This window comes from Oryzias latipes, chromosome 6 (genome assembly GCF_002234675.1).
Source record: "Oryzias latipes chromosome 6, ASM223467v1".
NCBI classification, from domain to species: Eukaryota; Metazoa; Chordata; class Actinopteri; order Beloniformes; family Adrianichthyidae; genus Oryzias; species Oryzias latipes.
This window is the reverse complement of record NC_019864.2, coordinates 8693975-8710074: the sequence shown is the minus strand read 5'-3', so window position 1 is coordinate 8710074 and position 16100 is coordinate 8693975. Positions and strand designations below refer to the sequence as shown.

The 16100-nt window shown below is 42.0% G+C and overlaps 1 protein-coding gene across 3 annotated transcripts in view; it reads left to right on the top strand.

The window, feature by feature from the left end:
- The window catches only part of LOC101159581 (unconventional myosin-IXa), a 134760-nt gene extending 120214 nt beyond the window's left edge, over window positions 1–14546 (top strand). For 2 of the 3 annotated variants that reach the window (XM_023955615.1, XM_023955614.1), the window contains 17 exons: window positions 355–452; window positions 531–634; window positions 726–946; window positions 1043–1159; window positions 2598–2786; window positions 2959–3006; window positions 3666–3777; window positions 4327–4388; window positions 5709–5901; window positions 6896–7024; window positions 7160–7265; window positions 7681–7812; window positions 7959–8082; window positions 8807–8860; window positions 10391–10590; window positions 11394–11536; window positions 12237–14546. In XM_023955615.1, the coding sequence (XP_023811383.1) occupies window positions 355–452; window positions 531–634; window positions 726–946; window positions 1043–1159; window positions 2598–2786; window positions 2959–3006; window positions 3666–3777; window positions 4327–4388; window positions 5709–5901; window positions 6896–7024; window positions 7160–7265; window positions 7681–7812; window positions 7959–8082; window positions 8807–8860; window positions 10391–10590; window positions 11394–11536; window positions 12237–12622 (2418 nt within the window). In that variant the 3' untranslated portion in view covers window positions 12623–14546. The remainder of the gene's footprint in view (window positions 1–354; window positions 453–530; window positions 635–725; window positions 947–1042; window positions 1160–2597; window positions 2787–2958; window positions 3007–3665; window positions 3778–4326; window positions 4389–5708; window positions 5902–6895; window positions 7025–7159; window positions 7266–7680; window positions 7813–7958; window positions 8083–8806; window positions 8861–10390; window positions 10591–11393; window positions 11537–12236) is intronic. The other variant, XM_023955616.1, reaches the window with a different exon arrangement.
- The last annotated feature ends 1554 nt before the right edge of the window (window positions 14547–16100 follow it).

Below are 16100 nucleotides of genomic sequence, written 5' to 3'. Positions count from 1 at the left end.
ATTAAGACGTCATTTACAGTTTTGGGTATTTAAAGCCAGGTTTGTTTGGCATTCATAGAACTTGAGCTTCTATGTATCAGAGTATATTATATGCTGATACATAAAACCTTACAGAAGCAAAAAGTTGTTCCTTTTTTAAACATTTGTGTGGTAAAAACCTTAATTTTTTGCCACAAAGGGACATTTTGCCTCCCGCTTTAGAGTAGCAGGTAACTTAACTTCATCTGTAAGAGTCGACCTTTACAGGGAATCATGAACCAGGAGAGTCTCTCTGAGCTCTGCATGCATTTACAGAACTAAACAGACTGTTTTTGTGCCTGTTTTTACTTTGTGTGCTCATCTTTTTCTGTTCAGGCCTCCCACAAAGACCAGAAGAAGATTCATAAAACCATGTCCTCAGGGGACCTGGGCAAAGTGGACACCCTGAGAAAAACCCCCAGTCAGGATGGGAGGTGGGTCTTTTTCTGTCATGTCTTGTTTTATTTGCAATGAGCTTTTACCGACCTGCGCGTTTCCCCTTAAACATTAAGCAGGATGAAGGGAAGGATGCGATTTTGGAGCAAAACGAAGAACAGTGAGAAAAAGCTGAGCAGAGAGAAGCAGGCCAGCAGAAGTGAAGCAGCAGAGTCTCAAGGTCAGAACCAACCGTTTGGATTAAACTTCTGTCATTATTTTCCAACTGTGCATTTCACTAATCCTGAAATGTCTCCACCGTCACCTTTCAGAAGGTCCGTCTCCTCCTCGCAGTCCAGACTTTGAGGTGGTTTCAATGCAAGGCGTGCGGGACAGCAAAGAGAACAAAGAGCCTTCCCCCAAAACGAGGCGGCGCCGTAGTGTGAAGATCAGCAGCATCACTCTGGAGCCCACCCAGTGGCAGAACGACGCCCTGCACATCCTCACCTCTGCCAGCGACTACCGCAGCATGAATGACTTTCTCATGAAAAAGGTCAGAGGGAGCTGAAGTCTGGCTTTGGTTTGGCTTCAACCTCAGCAGCAGTCAGAGTGACTCATAATAATAATAATAATGCTGTTTTTCCCCCAGATTGCTGACCTGGATTCTGAGGACAGTAAAAAGGACACAATGGTAGATGTCGTCTTTAAGAAGGCACTCAAGGAGTTTCGGATCAACATCTTTAACTCGTACTCCACCGCTCTGGCTGTGAGACCTCCTGATGTTTTTTCCCCTCTTTAGTCAACACAAAGCAGTGTCAATTTTTTTAAAATTAAACTCTACTGTTGCTTTTTCTAAAATTATAACGGTTTCTTCCTCAGTCAGAATGCACACATATTCAAGCTTTAGTCACAACTTCCCTTATGGGTGGATATGAGCTATCTGTGGGTGGAAAACGGATAAATCTGTACAGAGCAGGTGGTTGCAGGAAATGTCAAGATCCTAGATCGCTTGGTCAACCTGTAAAGCCATATGATCGCAGCGAAGACTTAACACGCAGGGGTAAATAAGGTTGAAGGAATGTGTCGTATGGATTTTTCATTTGTTTTTTCAAATCCTGCACACGGCACAAACGGCCCATTTAGCTGTTCAAGTGATAGGTGAGCGTTCCTTGTGTTGTGCTCTCCGTGCATGCAGCCTGACTGTTAGAAATTAGACCATCGCTTTAGTTTGTGTGGACACCCAACAGGCGTCCTATGAGCACTTAAGCATCACCTGCACATCCCATGCGTCTGGCATTTCCTTACTAATGACTGGAGTGCAGACATGATCCGACAGCATCCCCTGTACATCATAAGTGCGTGTAACTTACATTATCTTACAAATACTTAACGATACGCTTACCACACAGTTTATTTTTAACAACGTCCCTTAAGTGTCCGTGCAGCCCCTCCTCTTGACGACCCTGCAGGGTCCAGGACTTCTCCAAAATCCACAGCACCCAAACAGATGCATGTGGCTGAGGCTTAAAACAGAGTTTAGATCATCATACTCTGGCCTGTTTTCCTCTGCGTGAGTTTACCAAAACTGATGTTATTAAGGATCTTCAGATGTTCTGACAAGATTTTTTCACATCTTAAAAACAGTGGGTGACGCCTATTTTTTTTTTAATGCTGAGCTGTGTCCTATCTGAAGGCTAGAGGGCAGCAGAGAAACATTTTGACTTCATTTTTCTCAGTTTTGAAGAAAATAAAACACTAACCCCGATTCTTTCGGTTCATACTACATTTTAAGCTCAGTACATACTTGATGAAATGTCATTGCATCACAAACATGTTAGTGTTTTTGTGGAGGTCTTCTAGACTGGGTTGTTTATGTTAACCCTTTAACATAAGTTAAAGCTCCTTTAACACAGCAGCTTTGGCTTTCAACTACTGTAATTCTTCAACCTTTTAGGCTCTTAACGTAATTCTGAAGCGGAGAAAAGCAGCCTTTAACTGCTATACAACACTTCATTTCAGTAGTGAAGTGCTAACACAATCAATGTAAATCGATGGTCGCATAAACAATAACAATTGTGAGTTACAATACATCAAGGAGCGTGTGTCATTTAGGCATCGCCGGCGACGTCTCTTGTGTTAAAGACTTAAAGACTCATGGCATTTATTAATATCTCTTTCTCTTTTTTGTCTCTTCCTCCTCCAAGATGGATGATGGGAAGAGCATCCGCTACAAGGATCTGTATGCACTGTTTGAGCACATTCTAGAGAAGACCATGCGGGTGGAGCAGAGAGACTGGAGTGAGTCACCTGTGAAGGTGTGGGTCAACACCTTCAAGGTCTTCCTGGACGAATTCATGACTGAATATAAACCCATGGAGGGAACCATCAGCCGGGTCAGTTCATCCAAGTTTTGTTCAAAAAAAAACTTTTTCACTCTCAGATTATGATCTTTGAAATTGTTTTTTTTTTTTTTTTTATCAACAAAGTAAAAAGCTCCAAAGAGACAAAAATATAAAAATTTTTGGAACAAATATGTTGAGGTTTTATGTATTCTCTTCTCTTTAGGCTCCTAAACGGGAACGCAAGAAGTCCAGGAAAAAGGAAACTGACATAGTGAGTTTCAGATTTATTCTAACTTATGGTAAAGTTTAAACTTAAGCCAGATTTCCACTGGTCCGTCTGCGTTGCATCTCTGTTGCGTTGACACGAAAAAATAGAACGCTCATTATTCAGTTGGAATGTTTACATCGCCTCCGTCATGCCTCCGTCTGACGTTCATCCTTCCACAATGCAAGCGTTAAGGAGGTGTTCTATTTCAGTCCGTTGACCAGTTGATTCCGCAACAAATTTCTGGAGATGCAGGAAACGGATCTGGGTCTCAAAATGAAACTTTTTGTTGTACTTTCCAAATAAAACTTTATAAAATTTCATTTTATATTTATGGTGATGTGCCCACACAATAATACACGTTAACACTGCGGACAACACCATCTCTGTTAAACGGACAACGCTTAATTTAAGTACAAAAGTACAAAAACAACATCTTTTATGACCCAAAATAGGCATTTTACTGCGTGGAGAAGGAGAGGGCATGGGGCCGGAAAATTTGGATATTGATGACACCAGGGGGGGTGGAGGCAATGTAAAGCAAGTGACCATCGTGAGGCGTACTCCCTACGCAACACAAGGGAGACGCACTGCAGACAGGCCAGTTTGAATAAAGCACTGCAGTTCTTAAATAACACACCTGATATCTCTGCTGCCCCCTGCAGGTGGAGGAGATCAACGGCCACATCTTCAAATCCACTCAGTACAGCATCCCCACCTACTGCGAGTACTGCTCCTCACTCATCTGGATGATGGACCGCGCCTGCGTCTGCAAACGTGAGAGCCGCCCCAATCCAAATATGTTTCCACAAGTGATGGAATCAGTTTCATCGATCAAAAATGAGGTCACGTCTGTTGATCGACTGCTAATGGAAAATGCATTCTTGTGGATGTGAGCTCACACTCACTCATCTTCTGTATTTGTTCTAAAAAACATCCTCAAATCTGCAGCTTTGCCTCCGATTTTACAAAGACTCATAAATATGCTCAAAACCCAAACCCAGTTAATACCCTCTAACTCATTTATCTACTTCCACTCACACCCAGGTGTGTAGCTTCCACCCTCATGTTACACACTCCCCCTCATGCCTCACTCGGTGATTCTCCAAAAGCTAAAACACTTTCTCTGCAAGCCTGAGTGTTGGGCAAATTCAATTAAAGCTCCCATTCCCTCCATAAATCTGTCTTCTATCTAGTTACAGAGCTCCATCTGCGCCGTCTGAGTGCAGATCCTCGTGTCTGCCTCGGCGCTCACCAGCCCGTCTGCTCCTCCTCAGTTCAGAGGCGCAGCCTTCAGTCTGACCGCCTCCCCTTTTGTCCCTGCAGTGTGCCGCTACGCCTGCCACAGGAAGTGCTGCTCCAAGATGACCACCAAGTGCAGCAAGAAGGTAGGTCCTTCGTCCTTTGTTTTGTAGACGTTGCTGTTTGCTTGTAGCTGTTGCTTCAGGGGTTTTATCCAAGGTGATTGGGAAAAGTCGAGGCTCAGTCCAGGTTAGCAGGTTTTAACTGAGACAAACGCCAAAAATAAAAATGTAATGAGGGGTTCTCTGTCAACCGTTAAAGGGTAAATCAAAGCTTTGTGTTTTGACAATACAGTGTTGTCTCATTTATCGCGGGAGTTACGTTCTAAAAATAGGATTACAGGTGTTTTAAGGCTGTACCACCCCTCACTACAAACTCTCGACACTTCTCTCAGACAGACAGACGGGAACATTTTTAACACTTTTCTCGCTTGTTTAAACTCTCAAAGTTCAAACCTTAAACCAGGGTTGTCAAACTCCTTTTCACATAGGGCCACATCAGCATAAAGCTGTCCTCAAAGGGCCAGATATAACTAATACATGTAACTAAATGTAATGAAAAATAAATGTAACTACTCCTTAATGTTAAAATAACTCATTATTTATTTAGTATAACTTTTTTAAGTGATAATTCCAGTTGCATAGAAAACACATGTTTGCTTGTTACTTTAGCATAAATCCTTTTACATTGGATTCTGTCAGGTTAGGTTGTATGGACAGTGTTTAAGTCCTAATGTATAGTTTCCCAATCCCATATTTACAGTCTGATTCCCCCTAGATATGAATAAAAACACACCAATTTTTATTTTTTATTTTAAGAAATTAAAAACTTTTATGCTCTCGCGGGCCACATAAAATGACATGGCGGGTCACATTTGGCCTGCGGGCCTTGAGTCTGACACGTGTGGTTTAAACCTTCATTGGAAAATAAATCCAGTATTATAAAATGAATGCAAAGATCCGCTCAAGACTGAAGATTTATGTAAATCTGGCAAACTGAACGCACTGTACAGGAAACACAGCATGGAGGAGGTTGATTGACAAGGTCAACAGCCAATCAGGACGCAGAACACAGTTGAATAAAAAGGGGGGGGGCATGCAACATTACACACAAAAAATGTAAAACAGTAAGACCATGCTATCAAAGACCCCAATAACAAAGAAATAAACAGCCTAACAAACAAGCTCTGGTCTTAAGAGGTTTTGGAATTTAACTTTTCTGGATGTTCAGGTTTCACAGTTGGTGTGTATTTATCTTAGAAAGGGAAGATGGTATTTCTCTCTTTGTACAAAGGGTTTAATTATGATTATATTGATTATATTTTCATATCTAAATCTCTGGGTTGTAGTTTTATCCTCGTTTCTCCCTCCACCATTAACTTATTGATTTTTTTTTTTTCTTTCCAGTATGACCAGGAGCTGTCGTCTCGGCAGTTTGGCGTGGAGCTGTCCCGACTGACCAGTGAGGATCGACCGGTTCCTCAGGTGGTGGAGAAACTCATCAACTACATCGAGATGCATGGCCTCTACACAGAGGGGATCTACAGGAAGTCGGGCTCCACCAATAAGATCAAAGAGCTCCGACTGGGGCTGGACACAGGTGAGGCTGACAGAATCAAGTGGCAGGACTTCCCTTTTTCTCAATGTTTGAATCTCAAGTACACAGGGTCCATTTTATTTTGAAGTCCCACTCCAATCATCTTTTGATATTTTGTAAAAGTATTCCCAGCGGTTTTTGAATTATGATTACACTGTTTTAGCCAAAAAAACAAAAAACCTGTGTCATTTTTTAGGACATAGTTTATTCGGAGCGACAGTAGCTCATCAGAAATTCACCTCTGAGTTGTGGGCGGGACTGTTGACACGGAGTAACCCCACCCACCTTTCCCCTCCCCGTTGCTGGGAGCTCGGAGCAGGGAGCTTTCGGCCCACCCAGCATATTTTCTGCGTAACAAATGCGCTCTTTTTCAAAACGTATTTTCTGCTCCTAATTCCCAGCGTTTTGAATAAAGATATACTCAGAAATCCAGTTTTAATCTTCATTTTCTTTATATATGTGTCCTCCAATATGCCACAAGAACATGTTAAAATCCCCATAAACACCTTCTTTAACGACAACTGCCCCTCATGGTTTTGTTCAAACTGAGAGCATGGCCTTTTGATTGACATGCGGCTCTCCAGCCCTCAGCTCCTTACACTTGGCGTGTTCCAGCAACTATCAGTTGCATTTCTCCACTTCTGGAGGGTCATATGTAGTCGGCCACTGCTCTGATTACAGAGCAGTGGGTGACGCACCATCTGTCCATTTCTATACCCAACATTTGCACTGAATCTTAATCCCTCAAAAAAAAAAATAAAGCTTTACTGCACTGTCAGTTTGTTCTTGGTGGTTTTTTTGTAAACATAGTTTCATTTTTAGGTTGTTTGTTCATTTGTGTTACAATCTTTCAATTGAGCCACCAGCTGTTGATCACATAAAACTGTAGGTAGTTTCTGGAGGTAGCAACTGTTCTTTGACTCCAAAAGACGCAGATTTTCACTCAGGGGAACAGAAATCTGACTATCATGACTGAATCTAAATTTCTTCTGTCCAGATGTGAGCAGCGTGAGTCTGGATGACTACAACATCCACGTCATTGCCAGCGTGCTCAAACAGTGGCTCCGGGACCTGCCCAGCCCCCTCATGACTTTTGAACTTTATGAAGAGTTTCTCAGAGCCATGGGTAAGCTGTCACTAAAGCCAGTCTGCAGCACCTGATTTGCAGATCTTCTCTTTGGAGGCAGGCTCCTGCAGCTGAGAGCCGGTTTCAGGCTGGAAATGTGGTCCAATGCCGTCGATGTGTGTGTTTCATCTTCAGGTCAGCCGGACAAGCGGGAGGTGATCCGAGGAGTGTATTCTGTTATTGACCAGCTGAGCAGGACACACCTCAGCACGCTGGAGCGCCTCATCTTCCATTTGGTCAGGTGAGTAGGAAGATGCTTTTGTTTGACAAGAAGTCCTAAAGGAAACATTTTAAGGTAAACTGCAGCCAGTGTGTGAGCATCGGTGCAGTTCTGGATTTGCTGTCTCCTTAAAGTCACACTTTGATAATCTTTTGATCGATTGTAAAAACGTTCCAGGTGGATTATTGATTATGCTGTTTTAAGCCAAAATCAAAAAACCTGTATTGTTTTCAAGGACATAGAGCTTGGAGCAGCAATAAATATATATATATATAAAAACATAAATGTATATATATAAAAAAAAACATAAATGTATAACAAGAACATCTTAAAAAAAAAACAACAACACAGTTTTCACTATAGCAGGTCCATTACGCCAGTGTTGTTCTGATCCTCCAATGATCAGCATCAGTAATAAAGTACCGCTGTGTTACAGAATTGCACTGCAGGAGGAAACCAACAGGATGTCTGCCAATGCGCTCGCCATCGTTTTTGCTCCCTGCGTCCTCCGTTGCCCCGACACGATCGACCCTCTGCAGAGCGTCCAAGACATCAGCAAAACCACAGCGTACGTCCATCACTGGCTACACATGACTCTTTGATTCATGTAGAATTTAGATTTAGTTTCCTTGGAAATTGACTAGTAATACTTTGATATAGTAACTACCTGAAATGGTTGCTCTTCGGTTTTCATCTCCATCTTGTGTTCTATAGGTGTGTGGAGCTGATCATCAACCAGCAGATGAGCAAGTACAAAGCTCATCTGAGAGACATCAGCAGTCTGGAGTTTGCAGAGGGCAAAGCCAAGAGCCGACTGACCCACATTGGGAGGTCCATGGTACGATCAGAACTCACTCAGCTAAAAACAATTCCAACTTTTCTAAGGCGTCACTGAGCAGAAGTCATTCCTGCCTCTTCCCTCCACTCATTTAAATGAATTGAATTTCTCAACGGCATGGTTCCAACACAACCACGGCAGGACTTTTTCCTTCGTTTCCATCTTCCATTGTTCTGCTTATTCTTTATTATCTGGAAGCCAGGAGCTCTAAAAATTATGTTATGTATTTTTTTACTAAATGAAATTGGCTGCTTTTTTATGATAGACTTGATCTCCAAAATCCCTCAATGTACAAATGTCTGCCAACAAGGCAAAGCAGCTAAATAAGAACACTTTTAAATCATCTGTTTTTTAAGACAAAACATTATAAAGATGATTAATGGAAGCTGGTTATCAAAAGTCATCCTATTGCAAGAGCGCTTGAACTTCCTGCATAAACGGGCTTGTAGTGATTTGCAGGTATGGAGGAAGAAACCTGAGTTTATTAAAAGCTACATTTTAAGACAACGTTTCATATCAAGTCCTTAATTATGTATTTATTCATGGTTCTCTATGATCATCAGCTCATTTTCTGACCTGCAAACAGTCAGACCCAGTTGTTCACAGTTGAAATTGCAGTTCCCTAACCTTGATCTATCCTTCCTTCCTTCCTTCCTTCCTTCCTTCCTTCCTTCCTTCCTTCCTTCCTTCCTTCATTCCTTCCTTCCTTCCTTCCTCCCTCCAGAAACCTGTACTAATTGCTGTTAGGTTTATGAGCATTTCCCGCACTCCCACCTTGGTATGTATGCCCCTCCCATACCATTCTTCTGCCTCCAGCCAGTCCTGTCCTGTCCATCATCGGACCGCTCAGCTCGCCCATAATGTCTGCACCGTCCAGTCACAAGGCTCCCCATCAGTCTGTCTTTAAGGTCACTGTTAGGTGTCTCATCTTTAGAGTCCATCTTTTTTTTTCTTTTGGTGTTTTTTAGAGTTCAGCACAGCGACTAAAACGTAACACTACTTTTACAAATCGGAAGGTTTATAGAATTATTTTAAGAGTTAGAATCCATTTCAGGAAATAAATTGCTTCTATTTTAAATATTTGGACATTTATAATAATCTCAAAAAACACAGGACACATGTAGAAAACTGTAGCTGGACTGATTTTGCATCAGTCCTATAATAAATAAGAGTCTCTAATAGGAAAGTGTGTGAAATTACAGGTTAAATCTGGTGTAGTTACTCATTGCACTCTTCAGAGTGGGCCAGACTGCATGGAAAAATAATGCATTTTTCTATGTTACCATTCTGCTTGTCATGCTATGTACACAACGGGCATGTGATGTGCGTTCAAGAACGGGCTGAATGCGGGTTCTTGAACGCACTTTCAGCAAATGATGTTCACCCTAGACTGTTGCTACCCGATACTAGCACACGTACCTACAGTTGGAAGAGTCTTGGTGTTAAAATGTCAAAGTGGTTCAGAACTCGTGAATATTTTTCCAAACTTTTTTTTCACAGCTTCCCATATTCCGATATTTGAAAGATTTGGTCGGGGTACAAGATCAGATCACGATTAAAGATTTTTTGCAGATTTGGCAAACTGAACACATTCTGTACTGGACAGATGGCACGGAGGAGACTGAATGACAAGGTCAACAGCCAATTAGGACACAGAACATAATGCAGTGTGATAAATAAGAAAAGGCGCTGCAAAATCGCACTAAACAAAATCAAGGAAACAGCGTGATTGCGAAAGGCTGAACCACAATATATCGAGGGGCCGCTGTTATGTGTCCAGTAAAACCAATGTGAATTCCACGCTGCCGTTCCGCTTTATGAAGGAAATTTCTAATCTTGGCCTTTTATCGTTTCCCTACAAATGGATTCAGTTTCTAACTTGAACAGTGTTTTTTTCAGCCGCATTGGTGAGTTAAGCTTTGACCCAAACCCTCATAGAAACCTGGAGTACTGTTGGACTGACTGTCAAGTGTCAGCGGTGCCGTCAGCCTCTGACCTCATTCCTGTCCTCATGTCCATGCCTTTTCTCACTCAGAGAGAACAGCCATGCAGCTTTTCTCATTGCGCTTGTTGTTTCTGCCCAACTTTGCCTTGAAAGGCAGCTAAAGCTTAAACTGAAGGTAATGCTTCCCTGTGTGTGATGCGTGTGGGCGGAGCCGCCCTCCCAGTATTTCCAGCAGTGATGTTGTCGGTGTGGAGTCTGCACATCCAGCCGTGTGTCGCGCCTACGCTCCCTGTTCTCCATCGCAGTCTCCTCATCGCCCACCGTCTCTTCAATCCCACATGTTGTTGTTCCTGTTATTTGCAGGCCAAAAGCCGCGCCCGGCAGAGCGGCTCCCAAGTGACCTCGCCTCCTTTGAGCCCCAAAGGCCCCCCTGTGGTTGAAGGGGGAACTGCAGGAGAAGAAGAGGACGCAGCGGAGGTCGGGTTGAGTGAGCAGCAGCAGCTGGCCATGCAGCAAGAGGAGCGAATACTGACCGAGCAGATCGAGAGTCTGCAGAAAGAAAAGTATGCAGCACTGTGCTGTTTTATACTCTTCTCAACCTAAAACAGATGCACAACCACTTAACCCCTAATTCTCCATGCTTGCTGTGGCAAATATTTTTTCAGGTTGAAAGTTTAAGGTTAAATGTAGTATATCTCTAGTTTTTTATTCTAAAGGGAAATGTTTAGGGCAAAGAAGCTAATTGAGAAGCTGCTTTCTGTGTCTCTTCTCTCTCTCTACAAAAATCCAAAAGAAGAAAAAAAAATTTGGGTGTTAAAGGTTAACGAATGAAAAACCCTCTAAACTACAGTAATTGTAATTACACTCAAAACAATAGGTGCTTAAAATGAACTACATTTTATATTTCAAATAATTTCATGGAAAAAATTATGTCTAGAGGAGCAAAATAATATTTAAAAAGGAAAATAATAATCACAATAAATTCAAATAATTAACCAAAAATATGTATTGCTTGATTAGATTAACTTTAAGGCTCAAAGTTCCTGAATAATTGTATTCCACACAGGAATGGACAGTTTTTTGTTGTTTTTTTAAGAAAAAAGAACCAAAGCAAAAATAAAAAGAGATGAGTATGGTTAGAAACTCTTTTGTCATCTATCCATGAAACAAACCGTTTACTTTTATCAATAGTAATTACTTAAAAATATGAAATAACTAATTCTGGTAAAATTCTTTTATTTTTTTACATATTCCTTCTGAGGACATTTTTATGTTTTTGTACTAGTTTTAATTGACCTCCAGCTTCACCTTGAAAAAGGCTGATGTTAGAAAAAAAAACCTCCCATTTCCTTTTGGCCGTCTGCAGAGAAGAGCTGACGTATGAGATGCTGATCCTGGAGCCACGGGCGTCCGACGATGACACACCAGAGTCTGAGGCATCCATCGGCACAGCAGATAGCTCAGAGAACATCACCATGGAGACGGAGGGAGCCACATCTGACCCCTCGGGTACATAAAAGTGTGTTGCATGCATTTGTGTCATACAACTAGACATTTCCTTTTAGAATTTTACATGGCTTTCAATCCAGCTATTCAGTATATGAGAACTGGACTGAGTGACTCCTCCCCCCTGGCGTTCCAAACAGGAAGTACCTGCAAATCCCATGGACTTGTATAGCAGAATAAACAGCTATTACTCAGTCATTTTATTTATCAGAATAAACATTCTTACTCTGCTACCTTTTTTTAAACATGTTCTTGTTAATCCTATTTTAAAAAAATTGTTTTTGCTGTAGTACAAGTTGTTGAAGTTATAAACAGACCAATTGGCCCCCACGTCCAACATTTAAAACTGTCCCGAGCCGCCTTCCTATTGGTAAGGGTGTTGACTTCTAACAAGCTAACGCCTGATTGGTGATGGTGGTTGCCATGGAAACGTTGACCCAGATCGACTCTGACCAAACACTGCTTACTTACTTTGTCTGGCTCCAAATGGTAACGTCAGTATGGCGGAAAAATGGCGTCTGAACTGACTTCATTTTATTGTAGCCAGGAGTAAACCATTGTCTAAGGGTGACGTCACACTCACTCTGTCCAGTGCTCATATACAAAAATTCAGACCCCCAGGAAGTTCCTAATGCATAGGAATTGGGGGGGCTATAATTAATTCAATGTTTCAGTTATTTCTTCCACTGCTGTTTTCCAACAGAGCGCAGCACCTTCCGATCCAGGAAGTCTGAGGCAAAAAAGCGGCGAGCTCTGTGCCGCCAACCAGACTCCCAAGACTCTGCAGACTCCGCCTCCACCGTTTCCTCCTACCAGCTCTCCTCCTCCGTCTCCTCCAACACCTCCGGCTCCCCGATGCCTCACTATCGCTTCCGCTCTTCCTCCTCTGGACCCCTGCTCACATCTGCTGGTTTGGGGGCCCCACTGGCCGAGGCAGAAGAGGGCCACAAAAGCAGCAAGACGCGACTCCGGCTCAGACTGAGCCGCAGCTCGCCGCGCGAGTCCTCAGGAAGCCACCGGAGAGAGTCGGACTTTGGCTCCGGGCCACAGCCGCTGGTTCTGTACGGCAACAAGGAATTCATGGTGTGACGAAGAGGAGGGCCGTCTTAGAACAGAACGGTGTATTTAGGGGGGGGCAAGGAGATCACCCTCAAACCCCCCAGTTCTGGCCTCAGTGAAAGCAGAAAGCTGTGAAAATGGAGAAGTGATGGAAAACTGGCACAGGACACAACAGCAGATGGTCAGAGGCAGAGCGCTGACCGTCCATGAGAGCTGCTGGTGGGGGGGGGGCAACAGGAACAGAAGGGAAGGCACACACATCAGAAAACATGCAAAGCCAAATCCTACACAGCTGTTGTTTTTAGCAGGTGGTTAAAGCCACGCAGAAAAAAATGTAGCCATACTGACTGAAGCGGCAGACGACTTCTTGCTCTTTACGTTTACACGGAACGCACCAGCCCCCCTACCCCCCCCCCCCCCAACGCTAGGATAATGTTACAGCTGTATGTTCATTATTATTATTATTATTATTATTATGCAGTGGACTGAAATGTACATAGAAAGAAGGTCCAGTTCTGCTCCTGGTTGTTTATTGATTTAATTCTACTTTCTGTTTTGTACAGTCAGAAATTCAGGTTCCACTTTTGTTTCTGTTCTGCTCTACTTTCCCGGTTCTGATAAATACCAGGAAGAGAAATTGGTCATCCGTGCTGGTGGCGCCTCAGGTCAGGCGTGAACGGAACTCGATGGTGAGTCAGGTGGAAGTGTTTATTTCTTTTCTTGCCTTTTATGCGCAGCCTTTGTTTTTCCCTCCTCTTGTGTTTATCTCAGAAGCATCAGTGTTACCGCGTCAGGACTTGAATTTTTTTATGTATATTGTTGCTGTATTATAGCTGTTATTTTGGTTTTGATGTAAGCCATTTTTTTCTCTCCTGTGTGAATGGATGAGTGAGTGAAGTCTCGATTTCGTACACCAGGATACTCTAGGAATGTTCGTATAAGGATGGGAAAGGTCTCCGTAGCAACCGTGTGACACTAAGTGACATTAAAAGGAAAGGGGGGTTTCTTAAGTCTCTTGCACTCATCCACACGCTTCAAATCGTCCGTGAAGTCCGCTGAGCCACACTCTCTTCCTCCTTTTCTTCTTCTCCTTCAACTTAACAGTAGCTCTTCTATCTTCTATCCGGTTCTGGCTGTGAAAAGTAGCATTTAATCTGCCTGGTAACCAGACCTGTAGCAGCTTGCTCAGACCGTCCACGAGTTTCTGCACAGAACTGTTTTCTTCTTGTCTATGTCCAAACTGCCTGTGATGTTGACTTTGCATTAAAAGCACTAAACCATCTGCATTCAGCAAGCTTCACTCTCATCTTACAAAACAGTCTGCATCAATCCACTTCCTTTGGAAAGTGCAGGTCTCTGTGAATGCAGGCGGCCTCAGCTGCTCTAAATGAAGCAGGCGTGCAGACGTGCAGTTCTGCTCTCACTAACGTATTGTAAATGTATTTAAGTCAGAACAAAATGCATTACCACTCAGATACATTCATGTTACTCTTTGACGGGATGTTTTGTTTTGTTTTTTGTTTGTTCATATGGCATTTTTGGAGGGAAAATGATTAAAAAGTATTTAAAAAAATATTTATAATAAAAATACAAAAAAATGAATAAAATAAAAAGTTCATGTAACTGTCACTGGAAGGCATGCTCTGCTTTCTCTGGTTGTTTTGCTCTTTGTTCCTCTTTTATACACAGTGTATGTAAACTATTTATGATCATGCTTTTGGGATGTACAAAGAATCTGTTATAAAAGGATATATTATCCTGTAAACAGTTCCGTACTTATTATTCATGGCAACATTTTAACAGGCCACTCTGTAACTTCTTTTTGTGCTTCAAAGCAGAAATAAATCTGTCTGCACCACTTGGGACACAGTTATGTATGTATAAGGTGCAATTTGTGTTATATTTCTTTTCTTTTTTTTATGATATCCACATGCCTATGGTTGTAAGAAAAAAACTCTATAGGGGGGGGGGGGGTTCATCTGCTTATTAAAAAAGAAAAATGCAGCCAAACATTAAATTGACTCGTGTCCTCTTTTGTTCCACACTCATGCAGACTAAATCTGTTATAGGATTCCTCCTATCTTATGTTAGAATAAATGAAAAACGTGCAGCTAATGGGGTGTGTTGTCTGCTCTGCAGTCACTCCTTTGTTTTCTGATCAGCCTTTGCTGCATCAGCATCACCTGAAGTTTCCATCCATTTGTTTACAAGCTGAGGTTTAGTATGCAGTAGAGGAAATAAGTATTTGATCCCTTGTTGAGTTTGTTGGTTCGCCCATTTAAAAAGAAACTGACAGTCTGTCATTTTAACCCTTGTGTTATCTTAGATGACTCCTCCCTTACATTAACGGGTCATCCCTTCCATGACAAAGGTGGATAAAGGTGAAGAGGATTTCATGTAATCCATGGACACCAGTGAAGATCACAAATCATTGAAGAAAAAAGGTTCAACTCCCTGTTTAGTGGGTCTAGATGACCCAATTCCCAATGTTAAAGTGCCTGTTTTGACCATGAGGGTAACAGTCTGGATCCAAGGTTTGATATTTGTACAGTTTGACAAGGCAGCCTGAACGACCACAGGTACCACAGTATTCTGCTGCATCATGCAGTTCCCTGAATGAGCCTAGTTAGTCAGAGGCTCATCTTACAAGATAATGACCCAAAACATAAACCAAAGCTTTCCAGAATGACCTAGAGACAGAAGAATGAAATAGGAATCTTGAAAAGGGGGAGTGGTCAGGAAAGTCTACAGACTTAAACCCCAGAAAGCGGGTTTGTGATGAGTGAAAGCAAAGCAACCTTTAAAAAAGCCACACATTAGTGGGAACGTCTGGAGAAGACTTGGAAAGAACTCAGCTGTTATTTCTAGAAAAGTGGCTTCTTTGACCAAAGAAAACTTTCTTTTTATAACTGGTTGCCTATTTGTACTTCCATCTCAGGGTGCAACAAGACATTACGCCGAATACTTTCATTTTAAAAATGTAAATGTTGGGCTATGTCCAAATTCCCTCCCTACTCCCTAACTACTAAAAGAAACTATATAGTGCAGGACTATCTAATCTAGTGTCCTGGATTTTAAAAGTCTTTTGGAAAGAATGCTCATTACAGTTTTTTAATGGCAAATATGACGTTACACCTAGTATCCATTTCCCTGTAATACTTTGGAAACTGACCTGCTTCGCGAAGAACTTCCTGTTTTACAAAACAGGCAATGAAAACAAAGCAGCTGCTATAAAGTTATACTCAGAAACACTGCAAATCTGTTTTTTAACCCTTTGATCGTGTTAGACATGTCAAAGTAGAGTGGAATAGAATAGAATTCAACTTTGTCATTGCACGTCATGAGTACACAAGAGAATGCCATTTGCATTCATCCAGAGTGCTTCAGCAATATAAATATGTATACAAATGCACACTGTAGAATGAAATAGTTATAACAGGTATTAGCAGGTGTTTACAATGTGCTTAACAGTGATTAACAGTTCAAAGTTCACATGGTGTAAGTGGTA